The following is a 22,923-nucleotide window of genomic DNA, read 5'->3' on the forward strand; positions in this document are numbered from 1 at the left end:
TCTACTGAGCTTGTCATCAAGAAAGGTGTTAATATCAGTCTACCCCATCACATCATCAGCTGTCAACGCCAAAGTGCTAACTCTACTATGAGATTTGTGTTTCGACAAGCATGTCTCTACTGCATATGTCAACATTATGTCTGGAAGTATATTTAAATTTCTGGGCCTTTGATCATGGCATAATCTGGTAGACTGCTATATTTAAAACTAACAAGCACCAGTTATATAAGCCAGCTCCTGATCATAATGATAGAAAAATACCGAAAGCTTGAGATAATACTTAAACCTAATACCACAAGGGAACTGAGATAATTTTTTCCACTATTAAAATTGGTTTATAAATCAGAAATGACAGATAGAAAGGAAACTGTGCTAACGGAAAATAGTCTTTTGCAAAGTTGGTTGGATTTTGATTGAGAGATTAGTAAAATTTTGTAATCTTGTATTTCATTTACTTACCATTTTCTTCACTTTTCCCAAAACGATCTTTCCAAAACAGCCGCAGTTCAAGATGCCACTGAATGACAAACATTATAGTCAGTGTAGTGACACCAACAAATACACAGACAATGATGACAGTAGTTTTATATGTGTGTATGACTTTGGCATCTGGATCCACTTCAACATAAAAATAAATTAAGTCACAGGAATGTTTAAAATGAGAACTATTCATTTTACAGAGTATGATAAGTGACAACAAAAACATCACAATCAAATATGAATAAGACCTTTGTACCAAATTATTGCTCTTAATTGGATACTTTACATTTGCACCCATGTGACAAGAGAGCAAAGTGAAATTTTCTAGATGAGTGAAAATAAAAAAATATTCTGGGAACCCATGATATAAACACAGATATTTACAAACATGGTTCATTATGTAATTAATTATAACTTTACTGTTTCCTCTGGCCAGTGATAGAATAAATTTGGCCACAGCTGTAAATTGTTTCATATAAAAAAGGTTTCTTTCCAAGTGGATAGGAAGTTCTTGTTCTAATAACTGAATTTGGTTCTATTGTTAAATAAATAGCGAGAGTTAATTATGGCTCTGTACTGAAATATGTCTATTCTGTAGCCACAGCGTAGACCAGAAAGCCTTTGAGACTAAGTTATCAGTCTAAAATAATTTTAAATTGTGAAATGATCAGTTTTTTCAGGAAGAGAAAACAGCATACTGTTTGATCAAAACAATCTATATAAATAAAATGTCAATTTTCATCAAAATCATGTTTCTCCCAAAGTACTTGAGCAATTGCTTTGAAATTTTGACACAATGTTTCATTCTAATATGGAATAACATTTGAGATTTCTTTGTAACAGTATTTCCCTGTTATTAAATTTATAAAAAAATTATTTGCTACATATTTTAAAAAATAGGTATATAAAAACACATGCATACTCAATGCAATGTTGTGTCAAAATTTCAAAGCACTCAGTCAAAAACTGAAAGAGATTTGTGATTATGAACATTTACAGTGCTGTGTCGTCTGAACGAGACACAGCCAGGGCAAAAGCACCACAGGCGAAAAGATGCGAGCTGGTGCCAGTGCCATAGAGACTCACTCCTTTACAAGTTCCACCAGCACCACAGGCGGCACTGAGGATGAGGATATCGACTTCTCCTCAGCCAATTACTGGCCGAGTACAATCCACCAATGACCGGACAACAATGGACAGAAGTCTACTCAAAAGATGGAAGAGCAGCTCTCACCCACTTGGTTGTATATCATTATACAGGGCTGACTTAGACAGGCAACATCATTTAGTGAATTCTTAGAAGTGAACAGATAGTTATGGTAAATTGCATTTGCTATGTACTGTGAAGTTTAACTATGATTATTTGTGCTTAGCCATTGAGGGTCTTTTTTGTGTTATATTACAAGCAGTGCTGCAGACTCCATTTTTCAACAAATCACGAAGATAAATAAATCTTTTTAACTCATTTGTGTGACTTTGTTACTAATTTGTTGGAGTGATGTAGAACCTTCATTCTCCTGTACTGTTATTTGAGCCCGGGGCACAATTACAATTTGTTACACATTTTGAAAACATTCAAATTAGTTGATGCTAACCCCCACAATAATGTGATAGCTTCTGTATATAAAGTACATACAGATGATATATCATATTGTGAAATATGTATGTCTTTAGCCAGTTACATAGTCATTCACTGATGTGTTCTCACATGAGTGTTAACAAAACCATAAAAGTACCATTACATGAATTACAAAGCTCAGAGGCTTTAAGAACTGATCAGCCTGGAAATTTCATATCTGTGCCATGGTGGGTGGGGATACTGTCAAAGGCTAAACAACTGAACCAGCATGCAACGGCAACACGAACACTACACCAGTACAGGTACATAAAAGAAAAGTTGCAACACAGAAAAGGCTGGATACTGCAGCTCAGAAAATTATCAGAAGCCAACACTACACATAATTAATTGTGAAATTTCAGCTGTAATGATGATTAAACTTCTTTCAATTTACAAACAGAAAAGTAGCCCTGCACATAAATGCACAGCACAGAACAGAACAGAACGGTGCAGACCACAGCAGAACTGTGCAGAGTGTTTGTAGATGCATGAAAAAGTTCCAGTGTGCATGTGCACACATCAATAAAAATGGAAAATGAGAATATCCATCCAAACAGTGCATGCCCAAATGAACCATTTCTTCCATGTACGAACACTGGACAGAACTTGTTTATTATTGCACAGAGTGGCACAGCTTGACATCCGCCCTAGGCATTCTGTGGTACACAAACATCTTTCCTTGGTTTTGTGTGTTACAGCTTGATGTGGCTGGTGTATATGATGCTTAAGAAAGAATGTTTCATGTGATAAAGCCACATATATTCCACAATTAAAAGACTTTGCTCACCATCTAAAGAATGAAGGTGAAAATATTTTTACCTCTGTGGGTGTCAAAAAACTATTAATTTTGTAATCAGTGAGCTACAATCATTTTTTGAGCACATGAGAATCAACCCAGTCCGATCATCATACTTCAATCTCCTTCATGTCAAGACTGTTAATGGAAGAAAAACTTTTAAGTCTAAAGAAAAAAATACATAGGAGAAGGCACTTTTGACCAGTAAACAACCCAGAAGCAGGTGCTTTAAGAATAATCCTCATCATCAAAATAAAAATTTAAGCAAACCAGGTAAGTTTCAAACATAATAAAAATATCATTGCAACAGAAGTTAAGGACTGCATATGAGGAGGGTATTACGGCAAAATTCATAAGTTTCTCTTCCACAAAAGTTATTCCAAGCAAGAAAAGTATGTATTCTGATCCTCAGTGACTTGTATAGCTCCACACAAAGCAAAAAACATAAATTCAAAGTAGAACACCTAGACCATTTTATAAACGAACAGTGATAAGCAAACTGAGCACTATAATAATTTGCTAATGTTCTGAGGCACAGGACACTTATGTTCTATGTTTCATAAGTAAATTATAAGTCTAAAAGGTACAGAAGAGTATGTTTGTGAACTTTGACATAATGACAGTGACGAAAAATGAAAGTTGATGGGTGCATCAACAGTCCGACATAGTGCCAAAACATATGAGTCAGTAGGTAGCCACCCCACTAATAAGAGTTGTTGCACAAGAACATACAGGAGACAGTCAGTTAACAGGACAAATATAGTGCAGAGTCAGGTGACAGGGGGTGGATTTTTATGCTGCACCATTGTAAGTTTTACTGTTTTCTTTTCTTTAACAGAGGAATTATGCATTGACTCAAGTAAATTTTTTTTATAACAGAAATGATGTAGGAAGCACTCATCAAGAGTATAGTACTAATAATGCAAATGTTATGGTAACTAGTCACATAAGAAGTTCATTCACTTTCTTAATATTTTCAATACCTATTATGACTACCCTTTTCTGGAAGGATATAATGAATGTAATGAATACTTATTTAATGTATGTTTCATGTGAAACTATACATGAGAAAAGAAAAGATGGGATGCTGCAAATGAGGCACTGACTCAATAAGTGGAGTAATGACTGATTCTGTGCATCAAAATAGAGAAGGCGCACTTTGATGTTGTCTCGTTAACAAATGAAGTGGCTGTACTGTGGGTAGTGAGAAAAGTAACAAGAACTGAAAAACAAGCAAGAACTCTAACAATATATTCTGTAGAAAACTTGAAGTGATTAAAATAATTAATATCTAATGCATATACACTAACCAGAATTATTAATATCGTCTTTGAATATTCTGTGATTATAATGTAGTGCTATATTTGTTCAACTATTTTCACATCCTATGCTAAAAAGCCAACAGGCAACCCAGAAAGTTAATGTTTATGGTATCTATGTTTATAATCATTGTAATATTTTACAGACAATAGGGGTGAGCATCTTCATGTGGATAAATAGAGAAAGCGACATTACTTTTTCTTATAGTACAGATTTGGAACATAGTTGTAGTGACAGTAGAAGCAATCGCAAAATACAGACTGAATTTCACTGTTAAAAATAGCAATGCTGAAAGCTGTGTGACCTATGGAGATACATAGCAATCTGGACAATAAGATGCATGAGAAGATATGAGCCAAAAAGGCCTTTTCTCAAACAACCAGCGAACCCCTGAGTGCACACTGATTCGATTTACCCCTACAGTTTACCCAATGCAGTGCTCCAAATGCAACTTTACATGTGGGACAGTTTATGTTGTTAGCATATGTAGATGTAGTAATGTATGGTATTTGATCTTTTTCAGAAGAAGAGAAGGAGAGAACTGCTACACTCTCTCCAGACACATACTTCCTATGTGCTTCTCAAGATTTGTACACCCAGCTAACCAGGATGCGCTATCGTGTCTGGTTACTGTGCTTCTACTGAAATAATTGTTCTTGTAAACCAATACCTTCAGTTTGTTACCTTCTATATCAGACATTGGCTACTTTCTTCACCTACCCTCTCTTTAACATATGGTGCCCTAATGCTCTATATTATGTCACCATCACATACACCAACATCTAAAATGATCCAGGTCTTGTCGCTGCTGGCATCTTTAAGTTCTGGACCTAGTGTGAGGACACCCTGTCCTCACTGTATCTGGCTTCCTGCTCGATGTTAGCCTCCTTGCTGCTGATAATCACCATTACATCCCAATCTTTTCCAGAAAGATATTTTGCCGCTCAAATGAAAACAAGAGAAATGGAAAAAAAGTAAGTAAATTGTTTATTATTTCAAAAGTAATCATCATAACTGTTAATACATTTATCCCACAGTGAGACAAGGTGGTCGATTCCGTTATAGAAAAATATTTGCAGTTGCCTGCAGAACCATTATTGTACCCTGGCATGCACCTCTTTGTCTGAAGTCAATCGACAGCCATTAATGTCTCCCTTGAGGGCATCAAAAATATGGAAATCACAGTGGGAGGGATTGGAACTCTATGGACGATGTGTAAGGGCTTCCCAGCAAAACTTTTGCGGTGCAGTTGAAGCAACCTTGGCAACAAGTGTACTAACAGTTATGGTCATTATTTCTGGAATCAGTGATGTATCTAAGGGGAGCTTCTGGGCTTAAGTGCCCCCCCCCCCCCCCCCCCCCCCAAAAAAAAAAAGAAGTGGAATTATAGAACATGTGTTCTTGTTACACACCAGAACACAATATCATAATACTATGAGACTATGGACAGTAAACAAGTGTTAACAACACCTGTGTTTCAGTATGTGAAGAACTGGGTTGTATGCTGCTACAATATGCCAATGACAGACTATTTATGAACAAATCTTCACACAAAAGAGAATTGGTGATAAATGGCATGGTTGTACATCATGACTGATTAGTAGTAAATAGAGGGTTTTTTAAGCATTAAAGCTTATTTCTTTAAAAAAAAAAAAAAAAAAAAAAACCATGGTTCATTACGTAGTAAAATCACATGTTTTCATTTTTAGTAATACATTTCAGTTTAACATCAATGGTGAATTAAATACAATATTCAAAATCTCAGTCTCAGCATATTACAGTATCCATAAATGAATGTTAATGAATACAGAAATGATGTACATTATAGAGGTGGTGGACACATTGTTGCAGCATGTGATGATCAAGAAATGTGTGGTATGTTTCATAGGGAATTCTCTGCATTACCAGTTGTCAAATTTTTGATAGGACACTGTTTTGAATACCAGTATTACTGAAGCTAGTTTAGTGAGGTATTGATTTCAAAGACAATACATCGCAAAACAAAAAGTGGAAACATTCTGAACTACTTCTCCAAGGCACCTTGGCTGGAAGAAGCTCTGTCCTCTCAAGCTGGGAAAATGGGTAATCCACCACAGTAACTGACACTACTGTTTACAAACAATACAAGCATTACTGCTAATTCAAAATCACGTTTTTCAGGTTCTGAAGCAAAATCAAGGTCTGACAGTTCACCATCTGACTGTAAGTATGATTTACATGATTGTTTGCTATCAAATAATGAAACAGTTGATGGCCACTTGAAGCTACAATATTTCCAAAGCCCTTTTGTGCCCAATGCAACCTACAAATTTTCCCTCACTTTGAAAAGTATCACAAGTTCAACCTAAGCTAGATGGATAAATTTCTGTTTTTACTATACTCTCCTAAAGAGGATAGTGTCTCTGAGACAAGTTTGGATAAAAGCAGTCATCAAAATGTTGGAGCCCTGGTAACCTCCAAGTTTTTGAAGTGTCAGCATGCCCTTGAATATTTCAATGTCCATGTGAGCAATGCTTACCATAAGGCTGATGTAATTGATGTGACAATTTTGTTCCCATGATGATGAACAAAACAAAAGACATAAAACATTGCCTGGACCAAAGCTTGCTGGAACGGATGGAAAAAAAATAAAAAATAAAAAAAAAAATAAAAAAAATAAAAAAAAAAAAATAGAAAACACTTAGTTCTTATCAATGTGATCATGATTCCATGTGGGAATCAGGAGATTGCATTAAAGGGACTGTGTGCCTATTGAAGTTAACGAACAAAATGACAAGAACATGGGTGACTTTTCAACCGTTGTAAAATATCGTGTGAAAGGTGATGAAAACCTAAAAGCAAGTTTTGAAGGAACTGGTAAATGCAACAACTACATTAATGCCCCAGTCCCAGATCAGTTAATCAGTTATATCAATAACCAACTCTAGGGGAGGACTGTTCAGCACATTAATGATGCCAAAGATTTTGTTATTCTTGCAGATGAAACTGCTGACATTGCTGGAATACAACAAATCTCTCTTTGTGCCCGTTATATTTCTCCAAATCTCAATATTCATGAAGATTTCTTTTCTCAAATAACATACTGAAAGCTTTGGATCAAGGCCATCAGGTAGATGCTGTACTTCCTGATTTCCGAAAAGTATTTGTCTCAGTACTACACTTACTCTTATTGTAAAAAGTATAATCATATGAGGTATCAAGTGAAATTTGTGATTGGATTGAGAACTTTTTGGTAGGGAGGCTGCAACATATTACTTGGATGGAGAGTCGTTATCCAATGTAGAAGTAAATTCGTGTGTGTCCCAGGGAAATGTGCTGAATCCTTGCTGTTCATGTTGTATATTAATGACCTTGCAGACAATATCAGTAGAAAAATTATGCTTTTTGCAGATGATGCAGTTATCTACGAGGGTAATCCTAAAAGTAAGGTCTCCTATTTTTTTTATAAGTACATAAACCTGTTTATTTCTTCAATGGTTTACGTCAGTTTACAGCTTGAACATTTAGCTATTTTTTGACATAATCACCATTTCTGTCAATGCATTTTTGTAGATGCTGTGGCAGTTTTTGTATGTCCATGTCGTACCAGCTTGGTGCCATGCTGTTCGGAAAGTTATGAACCTTTTCTTTCACCTTGTCATCAGAGCTGAATTGCTGGGACCACAATTAATGCTGACAGGTAGTGTGAGACTCTGAAAAAACTCAGATGGGTAATTCAGAAGCGGAGAACAGGAATGTTGAGCAAGGGCGTACACATTCTCCATGACAACGCTTGCCCACACATCGCTCGGCAAACCATTGCTCTCCTGCAAGAGTTTCAGTAGAACATAATCACCCACCCACCCAATAGTCCTGACTTGGCACCCATTGACTATCACCTGTTCCCTAGGTTAAAAGAAAATTTGGCCGGAAAGTGATTCAGCTCTGATGGCGAGGTGAAAGAAGAGGTTCATGACTTTCTGAACAGCATGGCGGTGAGCTGGTATGACACAGGTATACAAAAACTGCCACAGCCTCTACAAAAATGCATCGACAGGAATGGTGATTATGTCGAAAAATAGTTAAATGTTCAAATTGTAAACTGATGTAAACCACTGTAGAAATAAACAGGTCCATGTACTTATAAAAAAATAGGAGACCTTACTTTTGGGACTACCCTCATATAATGAAGTACTATCTGAAATAAGCTGCATAAATGTCCAGTGAGATCTTGATATGATTTCAAAGTGCTGTAGAGATTGGCAACTTGCTTTAAATGTTCATAAATGTAAAATTTTGTGCTTCACAAAATTTAAAAACTTAGTATCCTATGATTATAATATCAATGAGTCATTGTTGGAATCAGCCAACTCACACAAATACCTGAGTGTAATGCTTTATATGGATATGAAGTGGCATGACTACAGTTTATTGGTAGAATACTGGGGAAGTGCGATCAATCTACAAAGGAAATTGCTTACAAATCACTCATGTGAATAGTTCTAAAATATTGCTCTGGTGTGTGGGACCCATACCTGATAGGCATAACATGGGACACTGAATATATACAAAGAAGGTTGATAGGTTTGTTTAATCTGTGGGAGAGTGTCACGGAGATACTGAAGGAACTGAACTGGCAGACTCTTGAAGATAGACACAGACTATCAGGAGAAACTCTATGAACAAAGTTTCAAGAACTAGCTTTAAATTATTACTCTAGGAACATACTACAATCCCTATGTATCACTCAATAGGGAGAGTGAAGATAAGATGAGAATAATTAGTGCATGCACAGAGGCATTCAAATAATCATTCTTCCCGTGCTCCATACTTGAATGGAACAGGAAGAAACCTTAATAATGGTAGAATGGGACATACCCTCTGCCATGCCACTCACAGTGGTTTGCAAAGTATAGGTATAGATGTAGAAGAATTTCCTGCAATTTGCTCTAGTGTTTGATATGACTGGCAAATGATTAGCTGGATTTATAATCGAAAACTTGGTGAAATTTGGTTTCGATGTGTTATTTTCACAAGGACAGGTCTATGACAGTGCTGCTTCCTTGTCAGGTAAAGCCCATGGAGCTCATGCATTCATACATTAGAACTATCCTTCAGCTGTATATTCTTTTGTGCAATTCAAAATTTTAATTTGGTAGTCACCGACATATACATTTATTAAGAATTTACTAGGAACACTGAAAATGGTATGTAATTGCTTTGGGCTACCAAAGCATAGGCCAACTCTAATGATACCCTCAAATAATTAACTGTGTTTGAGTCAGGAGTCTGAAATGTACCACACTCACTAGATGGACTAAGCGTCCTTGCAGTGTGAAAGACTCCAAGGAAATATATGGTTGTGTCATTTCTGGGGAAGATTCAAGAACTTGACAACAAGAGCACATCCTAAAATATCATGATTCTGTTAGCAGCCATCATAACATTATAAACTTTATTTTATGATGTAATTCATAATCTCGAAAAATTATTTTCATTTTGTCATTAGTGTTCTAATTAAACAAATTTAAACCAATGACTCAATTTGTTATTATAATTTTAAAGATGAAACTAGTATTGTTCAATAAAATTAATTTTCAGTTTGAGCTATTGTAAAATGAAAGTTAGCCCCTGACCCCCTCCACCCCTCCCCCCCAAAAAATTTTGTTAATTATGCCACTGTTTACAATAATAAACAATTTATTTTCCTTTTGTCCATATGACTGATTTTCATTTGACTGCCCCTTATATTTTCTTGTTCTAACCCAAGAACACTGTAATTTATTCCTCAAACAGTACATACACATGGAAGACAAGGTACAATGCAACTAGCAATACACATGTGGCTGTTCAATCCTTGCCTGTACACTCATTACTTCTCACACACAACTGCTGTCATTCTAGCAGACTGGGTGGCCTCTAGTGGCCAAATCAAGCACAAGCTTCATATGTGAACTTTGAAGTGGTGCACATTGTAAATTGGTAGTTACAGCAGTCCTCTTCCTTCACTAAGAAGTGAGCACTGTGTTCACATCCATTTCTTCTGTGGTCAATGTAGGTTGTCGTGTCATGCGGCACACTGTCACCAGTGTGTAGCGTTGTAAGTGGTGCGAGTGCGACAGATGCAACACTCGCCCTCCTGTAAGAGGCCATAGGCCATATGGCAGTACCATCCACATCTGAGTGCAACTCCAGGGAAGGAGGTTGCAGCGAAGGTTGTGGAACAGGCGGCACCAGCTGCTACACAGGCAGCAGCAGTGGAGGCTGTGACAGTGTGGAAGCTGCAGTCCCCAGTGGCCCCTGACAGCTGACGGGGGCACCCACAACAGAGGAGACAGTTATGAAAACATCAGCAGCAGTGGTGGAGAAGTTGATGGCACTGGCCATGATGTGGAGACGACTGGGCGAAAGACAATGCGGGGTGGCAGAAGAACACCCGGTACATAGTCGCCCACGCGAGGTCGTAGCTGGTTGATGTGTCGTGATACCTTCCCCTCAGCCATATGGACAACGTAGAGGTTTCAGCCACAGGTACCCTCGATTACTGTCGACACCCATTTTGTCCGGCAGCCAAACCCATGAGCCCAAACAGCAGTGAAAGGCTGAAAGCAATGCAGCGCCAATGCTGACAGATGGCCTGGTGTTTGCTGAAGCAGATGTAGCAGTGTCCAGGGCTGACGATTTCCAACAACTCAGCCTGATTCCTATCACCAAAAGGGATAAACCTACAACAACTGAGGAACCAGTCAAGAGCTACTTCCAGCAACACACTCAAAATGTATTTTTTCATCTGAGTCTTAAATGTTCATACTAGTCATTCTGCTTCCTCGTTTGATTGAATGTGGAAAGTAGCTGCTGTGACATGGTGAACACCACATTTTTTACAAAAATCTTCTGATTTCTGAGATATGAACTGGGGGGTGTTGTCAGTAACTAACGTATACAGAAGATTTTCCATTGCGAAAATATTTGACAAAGCATAAAATGTTGCCACCACAGAAATAGACAGACAACATACCACATAGAGAAACTCAGAATAAGCATCAATTATAACAAGCCAGTAGAAACTCAAATAAGGTCCCACAAAATCTACATGATTTCATTCCCAAGGCTACTGTGGATCTGGTCATGGTGACAAAGAAGCACTGGGATATGCCTGGTGGGTGGCACAGTGTAGACAGGCTGCAACAACTTGCACTATTTCCCAATCAATGCTTGTCAAAAAACATGTTTGTGTGCTAATGTTTTTGTATGTGACATTCCCCAGTAGTCCACATGTAAAAAATGCATAACCTGATGCTGAAGGGGGGACGGGGCTACGATCCAAGGAGCTGTGTCCTTTGTAGCTAACAGCAGCACTCAGTCCCAAACAGAAAGACATTTCTCAAGGGATCAGAAGCACGACGAGAAGGTCTGTCCAGCCAGCCCTGTTACACAAAAGAAAGAACTTTACTTAAAACAGGACCCTCAGCTACTGTGGCTGCAATTTTAGTGCTATTAAAAGGAAAACAACCAAAACATTTTGAGCTTCCACATCTAAATGAAAACAAAGTACTTCCTCTCTATCAAACCCTGGATCCCAATCAATTGCCAAATATGATAAGCCATAAGCATATGTATGCTGCATTGTAGTTCAAAAATGTATCTCATAATTGTATCATGACAGGAAAAGACTCTACCACTGCAAGCAATGTGTGAATTTTTTTGGCAAGGATGCTGAAGGGATAAAAAGAGACGCCAGTGGTTTGTGGTCTGTGATCAGATAAAACTTAGACCCCACATAGAAAAACGTGAAATTTTTAAGTGCATACACAATCACCAAATCCTCTTTCTTTACATGAGAATGATACTGTTGCCCTAAATTTAAGGATTTAGAGGCATATGCAGAAAGGTGTTCAGAACTGTTCACATACTTATGAGCAGGCAGGGCACCAAGGCCAAACTGACACATGCCAGTTGCTAAGACAAGGTGCTGGCCCAGTGAAAAGGGGGCCGACTGCAGCTTAGATTTCAACAACCTGAATTTCTGGTCACAAACTGAGGAACAGTGGAATACCGTTACATAATAATGCATAGTGTGATTGTGCCATAGTAGAAGTGTCTGGTATGAATATGTGGTAGTATGCAATTTTGCCTAAAAAATGCCTATAATTCCTTGATAGATGTGTGGTGTGGCAACACAGAAACAACATCAGTATGCTGGTGCTATAGTTTAATGGCAGCACACGACACTTCAAAACTCAAATAAGTACTAGACAGTTGAAAAATCTGTGCCTTATCCAAATTGCACTCTAACCCTACAGACTGTAAAACAAAAAACCAAGGCACCAGGCACTACTATGTCATATAAGTAGCTGATGCAGGCTGGAACTGATGCAATAGGTTGCTCTAAAAAGTGTTGAAAAATAGCTTGCGCATTTGCCACACCAAAAGGCAAATACCAGTATTGATAAAGCCAGAATGGGGTATTGATAACTAGAAGGTGTTTAGATTCCTCATTGAGCAGCAGCTATAAATATGCTTCTGTAATGTTAGTCTTTGAAAAATAAAGGCCCCTGATAGATGTGCTAACAGCTCATTAGGACATCGCAAAGGATAGCTATCAATGATTGACTGTGCATTAATAGTTTTTTTAAAAAAAATCACTGCAGGGACATAATTTATTGGTAGGTCTTTTGACTGTCACCAGTGGTGCTGACTATTCGCTAGAAGAAAGGGATCGAATAACATCAACAGATTGAAGATGATCTAATTCTGAATGTATTTGATCCCGTAAAGTTACCAGTACTGAGCAGAACTAGAAAAAATGTGGGAGGGCAGACTGTTTCATCATAATACGAGCCTAAAATTCTGTTCACAACCTAGTCCTGGAGAACATAGGGAGGAAAATTCAGGGCACAGAGCACCTAACTATTGAAATGGAACCAAATGCACTTCATCATTGATGGGGAATTCCAACCGTTTTTAAGTATCCAAACCAAGCAGATTTTCAGTGTAAGCACTGTCCACAACAAGCAATGTTAATGAACAAACCACAGACTTGTAAGTCACAGGCGCATAGAACTGTGGAAGAATGGGAATCTGTTGTTTGTTATAACTCACCAGCCTCTAAGACATTGGAGTCAGAGGGAGAGAACCAAAGTCCACATAAGCCTGAGAACTCACCAACACTGCTGCTGTATCTATGTCCATCTGCAATCTCAATGACTTGTTAAACACATGCACCTCAGTGTATACCTTGCTTTGAGACACCATCACTGCTGACACACTGTTCACATCCATGTTCATTTCATCCTCATTCATGTTTGGAAAGGAGTTAAATACAGAAGCGATGTGTCATTTCTTATACAATCTATTAAACATTGCCCAGTGCTTGGACATGCAGTCCATTCTTGTTGAATGAAGCAGTATGGGCATGAAGACAGCAGAGCATGATACGGTTGCTGTTGTGACTCAGATTGTTGTTGTCACAAATGCCAATTGCCTTTACAACACTGAGATGTCTGCTGGACTGCTGCAATAGTGTTTACATTCCCTTGCAAAATAATTGAAGGCTGGGAGGGGTGAGAGGAACTGATTTCTGGAACTTCGAACCAATCGTCTATCTACCTGCAACCAATGGAACTTTAAGTGACTGAGTTATGTTCAATACTTCCATAAGCACAGGATTTTCACACTGTAGAGCTTGCTCTCAAACTTACCCATCAGGAGCAAAATGTATGATTGCATCACAAACCATTTGATTGGCATAGGATTCCTGATGAATATTTGTCACAAAATTACAATGATAGCTAAGTCCAGGAAGTTCTGCTGCCCATGCCCTATATGACTGCTTTGGCCACTTTTGGCAGCAACAAACCTCCACAGAAGCAGCAATAATGTGAGAAGGTTTGCAGTGATAAGTAGAAATTACCTCACACATCCGACCAAAAGAAAGACTAGAAGCTTCTTACAATGGATTGAGCTGACATGACAATTGTTTTATCCGTGAGGTGAACTCCATAGCAAAAAAAGGACCTTGCACAAGTCTACGTCTGTTACCCCAAATACCTGGAAATGTTGCCACAGACTCCTTTGTAAGTGTCCCAGTCTTCTGCTGCATTGTTGTATGCTGGAATTGGTGGCAGATATTTTGTTGGTGGGGCTGCAGGTTGTGCCAATGTATACATTAAACATGAAATAGCAAATGTCAGTGTCTGCTGTTGTTCAAGTAGAGATTTAAGCACTGCCTCTATGGAATAAACTCAAAGGACTAGCGGCTGAAGTGGTACATGTAGAGTTGAAAAACAAACCCAAGAATGCTGTAATTTATTGCTCAAACACTACACAAATTAGATAATATACTTTACTCACTTTAATGTTGCAAATGGGAGTGTTTCACTGAACTGCAGTCAATTATCTTCAGTTGCACCTTAACCATAACTTAAACTATAGGCTATTTCTTTGAAAAGGGACATACCTCCGTATATGAGAGATACATTGAAGTTGCATGGATCACGAATGTTATTATCAATGTGGCATGTGTAATGACCATAATCCTCTACAGTTACTTTTTTGAAAATCAGGAAACTTCCCTTTATAGAGTAATTATCCCTGAAACAAAAACAAAATACAGTCAGGTAATGTGTTTTAAAAATAATAAGTTACCAAATATGTGACAGTTACCCCTGATATAGTGTTTCAGGAAACAAACCTTCCACACACAAAAGAAATTGGAAAAGAATAACTCGAGAATCATTTTTGCAAAACTGAGTATCTACTAAAAGTAAAATTGTCAGGAAACACCTTAAATCACATTAGACATTTTCCTCATAACTCGATTAGAGATAAAGAGAGAGAGAGAGAGAGAGAGAGAGAGAGAGATAGAGACAGCACATTCAAATATTTCTACAAGTACTACAAAAAATGTAGGTAGGGTTTTTTTCCACTGAACAACTACAGTATCGCCATTCTTCAAAATGACTAACAGTTTGTTATTTGTGAATAACTTCAATTTAATTTATATAATCATTCTAGTATTACCATATTATGGCTTCATTGCTGTCATTGTCATTGTTATTGCACCCTTGAAGAGCTTCTGTATCATCCAAAGAGTTGTCAAAACACTAGAGTAGCTTCTTAACATCATCAACCTTCTTATCACTTACTCTATTTTTTAATCTTGGCAATGGAGCATTGTTGATATCTCTGAAGTCCAACCAAGATTGGAGATCCATAATATACATTTTTTGCTTTGCATACAACACAATTTTTTCCAGGCTTCTGGTACACGAGAACATTTGCTTTGCTTATTTTGAATAGTAACATTTCTAATGACTGTTACTCATGGATTTCATATTTTGAACTTTCCAGTCTCTCTCAAGTAGACCTACCACTCAACTGACACATTTAGCACATCATGGGACTGTGAAGGGATTGTGATATTCTCTAGTTGTCTCAATTGCTTCTCAGCTGCACTGAATACCACATCATGAGGCCTATAACTGTGCCCCTGATTGGAAAGTAATGCAGGTGAAAACATTTGAGGCTTCACAAAATCAAAGGAGCATAGCCATCATCACTGAATTTTTATTTTGTGAACCGCTTGAATCTGACAAAATTCTTAATGTCAGCTTCTGATTTTTCACTTTTTGATGTCTCTTTTCCAAATTTATTAAAAAGTCATAAAATAGAAGCAGTTAGATTGGCTTCATGTAACATTTGTGTTTTGAGCAGTGTATAATGGCAAGTGTCTTGCTTTTCTCCATTTACTTCCATTATGGTACAATTATATAACCAGGTATGTCATGAATCAAATGTTTCCCAAATAGACAGTTTGGAAGGGATTGGTTCTGCTGGCAATGAAAACATCCGCTGAAGGTATCTGTTTCTTTTAGTTTAAGAATTTCATGGAATTGTGAGGCCTGTAATGTGTTCTTATGTAATTTTTTTATCTGGTTCTTTGGCAGTTTTAATTTTTAACATGATTTCTGCACAAACAGAGCACATGTCAGAATTAGGATTGCAAAAAGATACGTTAAAAACATTTGTAAAAGATATTTATGTAATTGGAAAGGAAGCAAAAACTAGGCACACACAACTAATTCTATGCACAATACCGTACAGATATGACATGCCAAATGAAAACTGCAAAATCTACCAAATGAACAGTTACTTGATGCAGAAGGCATCTTACAGTGAACACATCAGAGTTTTAGATGTAAATAGCTTCCTCCAACGGAAAGACTTCACCAGGCATGGGCTTCACTTACATAAAAATGGGAAAAAGAAACTGTGTGTTAATCTGCTGAATGCCATCAAAAGTCCACTGGTAACAAGAAGTGCCATAAAACGTGTTACACCAGGACATCAAACATATTCGTGGTCCAATGAAGCTAGTTTGGTGGACAAACTCAGAAGAATGAGCAATACTACAGCTGAACCAACAGCAACACCAGGAGCTGAAGAGCCATCAGTAACAACAACAAAAGTGAATATGCAGTCAGGGTCATCAAGAAAAACACCAGAAACAGTTTTAGAAAAGAAGAAGGTATCCACAGTCAGCACTAAGTCACCAACAACATCCTATGCAAATATCTCATCAAGTGCCACAAATCAGTCAGCCCACGACATCCAAGTGGAAACAGCAAAAAATGTGCAGCCACACTCCAAATCAGCACCACTGGAAACTGTGACAAGATCTGCAACACGAAAACGCAGACCTCCAGTCCACAGCCAGGATTTTTTATGGGCAAGAACACCAGTAGCTCCCTGCTAGCAGCAAACCAAAGGAAAACAGGTGCAGAGCAAAATTTTCATGAACCAAAACTACAAGAAAACCCGGTGAGTGGTGTCAAAAATCATTCCATTGGAAAACAGTCACTATTATCCTTTAAAATATTACACCATAATGTGCAGTCAATGTTTAATAAGTTACTAGAAATAGATCTCTTCCTAAAAACAAAGCCACACTTAGATGTTCTCTGTATTACTGAACACTGGTTAACAGAAGACAAAATTAAAAAAAACCCCACTTGGCAAATTTACTCTAGCTGGTTATTCTTGTCGGAACAAAAGTAAGGGAGGTGGTACAGCAATCTATGTCAAAAAATATTTAAGATACAAAGCCTCACAAAGTACAATAATATGCAAATAGAAACAGACTTTGAATTCTCCTTGATTATCTTAACAGACTATAACCTATTGATACTGAATATATATAGAGCCCCTGATGGAAACATCCAAACCTTCAAACACTCCCTCGAAGCACTACTCACAAAAATTCACTCACTAAACAAAAATCTATCAATAAGTGGAGACTTTAATATTGACTTCCTCACACCTGGAAAAAACAAAGACGAATTGTTGAATATTACAAATTCATTCAACCTATCCCCAACTGTAAACACACCAACCAGGATCACAAAAAATTCAAGAACAGCTCTAGATCAGATTTTCATAAACACAGACAAACTGCACCACTCAATCGAAGTCATCAGCACAGGTTACAGTGACCATGAAGCCCAAATACTAACAGCGAATTTAAATTACATAGGACAATATCCCACAATAACTAAAATGCAAAGGCAATTTAATGATGATAATATAAGGCTTTTTAACTATCTGTTAAGGGCTGAAAACTGGGCAGAGGTCTATAAAGAAAATGATGTAAACTACATATTTAATTCCTTCCATGAAACATTTCTCCAACACTTCAATACTGCATTTCCACTGAAATCCAGGAAAATCGGAAACAAACACACAAACTCATGGGTAACAAAAGGGATAAGGATTTCCAGCCAAAAAAAGCGTGACTTAAAAAAAATCACATGAAACACCATGACGTCGATGATCAGTTTAGGTCATATTGTAAGACCTATTTTGCAATCTATAGGAAAGTTATCCAACAAGCAAAAAAATTATACAATGATAAATTTATAAAGGAATCTAACAATAAAATGAAAGGCTTGTGGATGGTTGTAAAAAATGAAACAAACAGTAAGCAGCATGTTATAAACAAAACATTAAAACTAAACCTAAATGATGAAGTCACATCAGATCCCCAAAAAATAGTAAATGGTTTTAATGACTATTTTAGCAAAATAGCAGAAAACCTGATAAAGAACAACTGCCACAGACCAAATGCTCAACACCAAACACTAATAGAAACCGCACCGGTACAGGCATCAATGTTTCTTCACAAAGTCTCCAATCCTGAAGTACTTACAGTTATAAAAGGACTAAAGAATAAGTACTCCAGTGGTAGTGACAATATTCCTGATTTAATTGTTAAGAAATGTGGAGAATCCATTGTAGAACCCCTAACCCACATAATAAATGCATCCTTTACAAACGGAGTTTTCCCTGACCTACTAAAGACTTCTAAAATTACCCCACTTCACAAAAAGGGCTCTAAAAATGATGTAGCCAATTACCGGCCCATAGCACAACTCAGCTCATTCTCAAAAATATTTGAAAAATTATTTTACACCAGATTGGAAGACTTTACTAATAAACTATCCTTATTGACAAAACACCAGCATGGTTTTAGAAAGCAAAAGACAACTACCACAGCTATTTATGAATATCTCAACGAAACCTTAAAAGCACTGGATAATAAGGAAATCACTACTGGTATCTTTTTAAATTTATCCAAAGCGTTTGATGTAATTGACCATACCATACTCCTTAAGAAGTTAGCAAATAAAGGTATAAGAGGAATTGCAAACAAATGGTTAGAATCTTACCTGTCAAACAGATTTCAAAAAGTTGAAATTAATTTTGAAAAAAAGAATACAACCACCCATCAATCTACTGTCCACTCCTCTGACACAATGCCTATTAGATATGGTGTGCCACAAGGCTCAATCCTGGGACCCATACTGTTTCTGCTATACATTGATGATATAAGCACAAAGCTTGCTACAGGACATACCACACTATTTGCCGATGACACAACTATTCTAATAACGGGTACTGATACAGAGGACCACAACCAAAAAATTAAACCGCTTATGTCGTCACTCAGCAAATGGTTCAACGAGAACAAACTGATTATAAACATACAGAAAACAACCTACATCAACTTCAGACTCTCATCCCAAAAACAAGAAATGCCTGATGTGATTCTAAATAACCAAGAGCTTATGTGTGTGGACTCTGTCAAGTTTCTTGGCATATGGCTTGCAGAAAATCTTAAGTGGGAGACACACACAAATTATATCTCAAAAAAGCTCTCAACTGTGTGTTACATTTTAAGGATACTCAAAAAATCAGTCACAAAATCTGTTCTCATACATGTATATTATGCTTACTTCCATTCTACATTACAGTATGGAATCATATTTTGGGGGAACTCACCTGGAGGTAGATATATTTTCAAAATGCAAAAAATGGCAATACGCATAATATGTAATCTAAGACATAATGAATCATGCAGACAACATTTCAAAACAAATGGCATTATGACACTGCCCTCTGCTTACATTTATAATATCGTCTCATTTGTCAAGTCATACCTGTTAAACAATGACTGCACACTAAAATTCAATGGAGATATTCATAACTATGCAACAAGGCAGCAATCTGACCTACATATGATTCAGTCCAGAACTACCTGCTACCAAAAAAGTGTTTTAAATGTTGGGATAAAAATGTATAATAATTTACCCAATGAAATCAAAGCAACAAAGAACCCAAGAGCCTTCACACATAAGTTAAAAAAATATCTCTTGGACCATTGCTTTTATGCAGTTGATCATTTTTTTGAAAGGGGTTAAAAATGTAAAAAACATGATAAATGTTCAATTAGGTCTGAAAATTATATACTGTGCATGTCTATGAAATACACTGGACTACTTTACTATTACATTTGTATTGGCTGTTTGTATTTTACCATACAACATTTGCTTTTACTGTTTTGTTAAAGATAGCTAACTTCCTCATTGCAAAATAATGTAAAAACAATTTATTAAATATTACCTGCAAATATGTTCCCTTGCCCTATCCAATATCGTATGTAAAACCTTACATCTCTTTGATTTGTATTAACTGTTTTGTTGAAGAAAGATAATTTCCTTGCTACAAAATAATGTAAACATCAATTTGTAAAAATTACTGTAAATAGCTCTCTTGACCTATCCAATATCATATGTACAGCTGTACAATACTATGATTGCCTGGATCAATAAAAATACAAATACAATACAAGCACTTTAGGTGACCTGCTTTGATATGATCTGTACAGAACCAATTCCACATTTTCTTTGTATTTAATGCTGGACTCAAGTAGGACCATGAGCATTGCCTTCTTGAGTAATGACTCTCCCATCAGTGGTATTTTACAAAATATATTGTAATGGCTTCTGTCATCTCCTCATCTCTTTTAGTTGTTCTTCTTCCCCCTCTTTCTTCTTTCAGCATTTCACCAAGGAGGTATTTTCAAGCTTCCTTTCTTATTCTGGCATCTAGTACCCACACAAACTTCCTAAATGTGGCAGCAAAAACTTGAATCTCCTCTCCAATTATTTTTGCTATTAAATAGCTTAAGGTAATATATCTTTTGTGTTTTGCCTTATCATCTGGAACAGTTCATCTTTAAGGTTCAGCAATCTTAATACATTTCAGAAGAAATATATCTTACTTTATTTTATCATTAAAGTAGTTCCTGTGCTGAGATTCTGACATGTCATTTTGCAAAAGCATTGCTGTCAGACAACAACACTGTTTGGGGCTTCTTTTATGCCTATCAGACCATGAGTACAGGCTAAATCAGGTTGATGAGTGTAACGAATACTTCTCTTTCATCTGCTTGGTTTGTCATCAACTCCTCCTCCTCTTACACCCAATAGGTACTTTTTGAATGAGAGATGAACAATCTACTTCACTTGTAGATTCTGAATCCATATAAAATAATTACTAGACAAAAATAATATATCAGTCACTCTGCTTTAGACCACACTGAAATGCACAGACCCCCAAGTAGCATAATCATTGAGGTTTATAAAATTTTAATAAAGAAAGTAACTTAATTTTTCTGTATTAACATATAAAATTTATACTTGTGTTTGGTGTTTAGTCTTTGAAGAACAAGCAAATTCTAAACTTGTGCCTTTGTTAAGCAAGAAAATCACCCAATAGCAATATTTTGCCATTGTTGAACTGTCACACACATTGTTGTCAATAGAAGAATTATAAACATGGAAAAGCATGATAAATTTTGCTTTAGAATGGATGCAAAACAGAAAGTTATGTAGGCGTTAAGTTTTGGAAAATTTCTCTTTCAATAGATGTCAAATATTGTAAAAATTTGCAATATTTCATATGTGTTTAATGCAGTACATGTTAGGTTTCATTAAATTTCACAAGTGCAAATCAATTCCTCTTGTTTTAAAAATATGTGAATTCATATATAACTCAAAAGTGAAAATTTTGTAGATGTTCAGTTTTGAAAAAATGGTCCTCAATTTAAAAGGAACCATAAAAAGTATTCTGATTAATTTTCCATTTATGTTCCAATGGCTCTTAAAATAAGTACCATGTAACTTACGGAGGCAATATGGCTGGCTAGTACTTATCTTCATGGGGCAAAATTCTATTGATAGACACATTAACAGTAGAAAACACATTTTCCTAGATTTTGAACTGGGAGACCCAGAGCTCACAAATATAAAGTATTCTCAAGTGAATTCTCCTGATTTGAAATACCTACATCTACATACATACTCCAGAAGCCACTGTACGGTGCATGACAGAGGATATCATGTACCATTACTGCTCATTTCCTTTCCTGCTCCACTCACAAATAGAGCAAGGGAATAACAACTGTCTGCATGCCTCCATACGGGCCCCAATTTCTCTCATCTTAACTTTGTGCTCCTTGTTAGAAATGTATCTTGGTGGCAATAGAATTGTTCTGCAGTCAGCTTCAAATGCTGGTTCTCTAAAGCAAATCTAACTAACTTTTTTCTTTCCTTGTCCTTTTCTCCTTTTTCCTGTCCTTGTCTTTTTCCCTGCATTTAAGAAAAACCATAGTATAATGTAATTAATGACTGCATAGCATGTTATAATTCATCTTTAAGAGAAAGGGAAGAGTGATGTATTTGCACAAAAAGGAAAAGATGACAGCTGGGCTTTTAAACACTTGTTCATCTTTGAGCTGAGTATTGTGGCAAAGCAAGGAGGATGAAGTAATGTGAAAAGGCTGGAAGCCTTCATAGAATATGGAGAATGAGGACAGAGATGCAGGATGTAGAAATGCAAGAAAAGTTCCCAATAAGTAAATAGAGGTAGGGATCATTTTACAAATAGTAAAAGAGAGATTATGAGGAGGAAATAAATACCAGCTAATGAAAAGAACAGAGAGACTGAATTGTAATGAGACTGATTTATCATTGGGCCCATAAAATTGCCTTTAAATTGTAAACAGTGGTAATATACCTAGAGATTTCTCATTGTACCCACTACAATTTGCAAATTTCAAATTATTTGCAAGTTTAGATGTACAAAATTTCACATGCAAGTTTGATTGGTGTACATTTTTATTTAAGAAAAATATGTAAATTTTTAAAATTTTAACATATCAAAGATAAATGATGGTAGACCAGTAATAATGTCCCTAAAGAAAGTCATTCACTTAAGAGTCCATAGGTACAAATAGTATCAAATTCATTTACAAATTCTGCAAAACATGTTCAGTTTAAAATTAAAGTCATGTTTTCAAAATGTATGCAGTCAGGATTGCGAAATTTTT

The 22,923-nt window shown here is 36.6% G+C and overlaps 1 protein-coding gene across 1 annotated transcript in view; it reads right to left on the bottom strand.

Moving 5' to 3' along the window:
* LOC126456281 (X-linked interleukin-1 receptor accessory protein-like 2) overlaps nucleotides 1-22,923 on the bottom strand; it is a 138,582-nt gene that overhangs the window by 35,052 nt on the left and 80,607 nt on the right. Inside the window, exons 5-6 of the mRNA XM_050092032.1 lie at nucleotides 14,653-14,786; nucleotides 460-618 (exon numbers count right to left, since the gene is read on the bottom strand). Coding sequence (XP_049947989.1) covers nucleotides 460-618; nucleotides 14,653-14,786 — 293 coding nt within the window. The remainder of the gene's footprint in view (nucleotides 1-459; nucleotides 619-14,652; nucleotides 14,787-22,923) is intronic.

This window comes from Schistocerca serialis, chromosome 2 (genome assembly GCF_023864345.2).
Source record: "Schistocerca serialis cubense isolate TAMUIC-IGC-003099 chromosome 2, iqSchSeri2.2, whole genome shotgun sequence".
NCBI classification, from domain to species: domain Eukaryota; kingdom Metazoa; phylum Arthropoda; class Insecta; order Orthoptera; family Acrididae; genus Schistocerca; species Schistocerca serialis.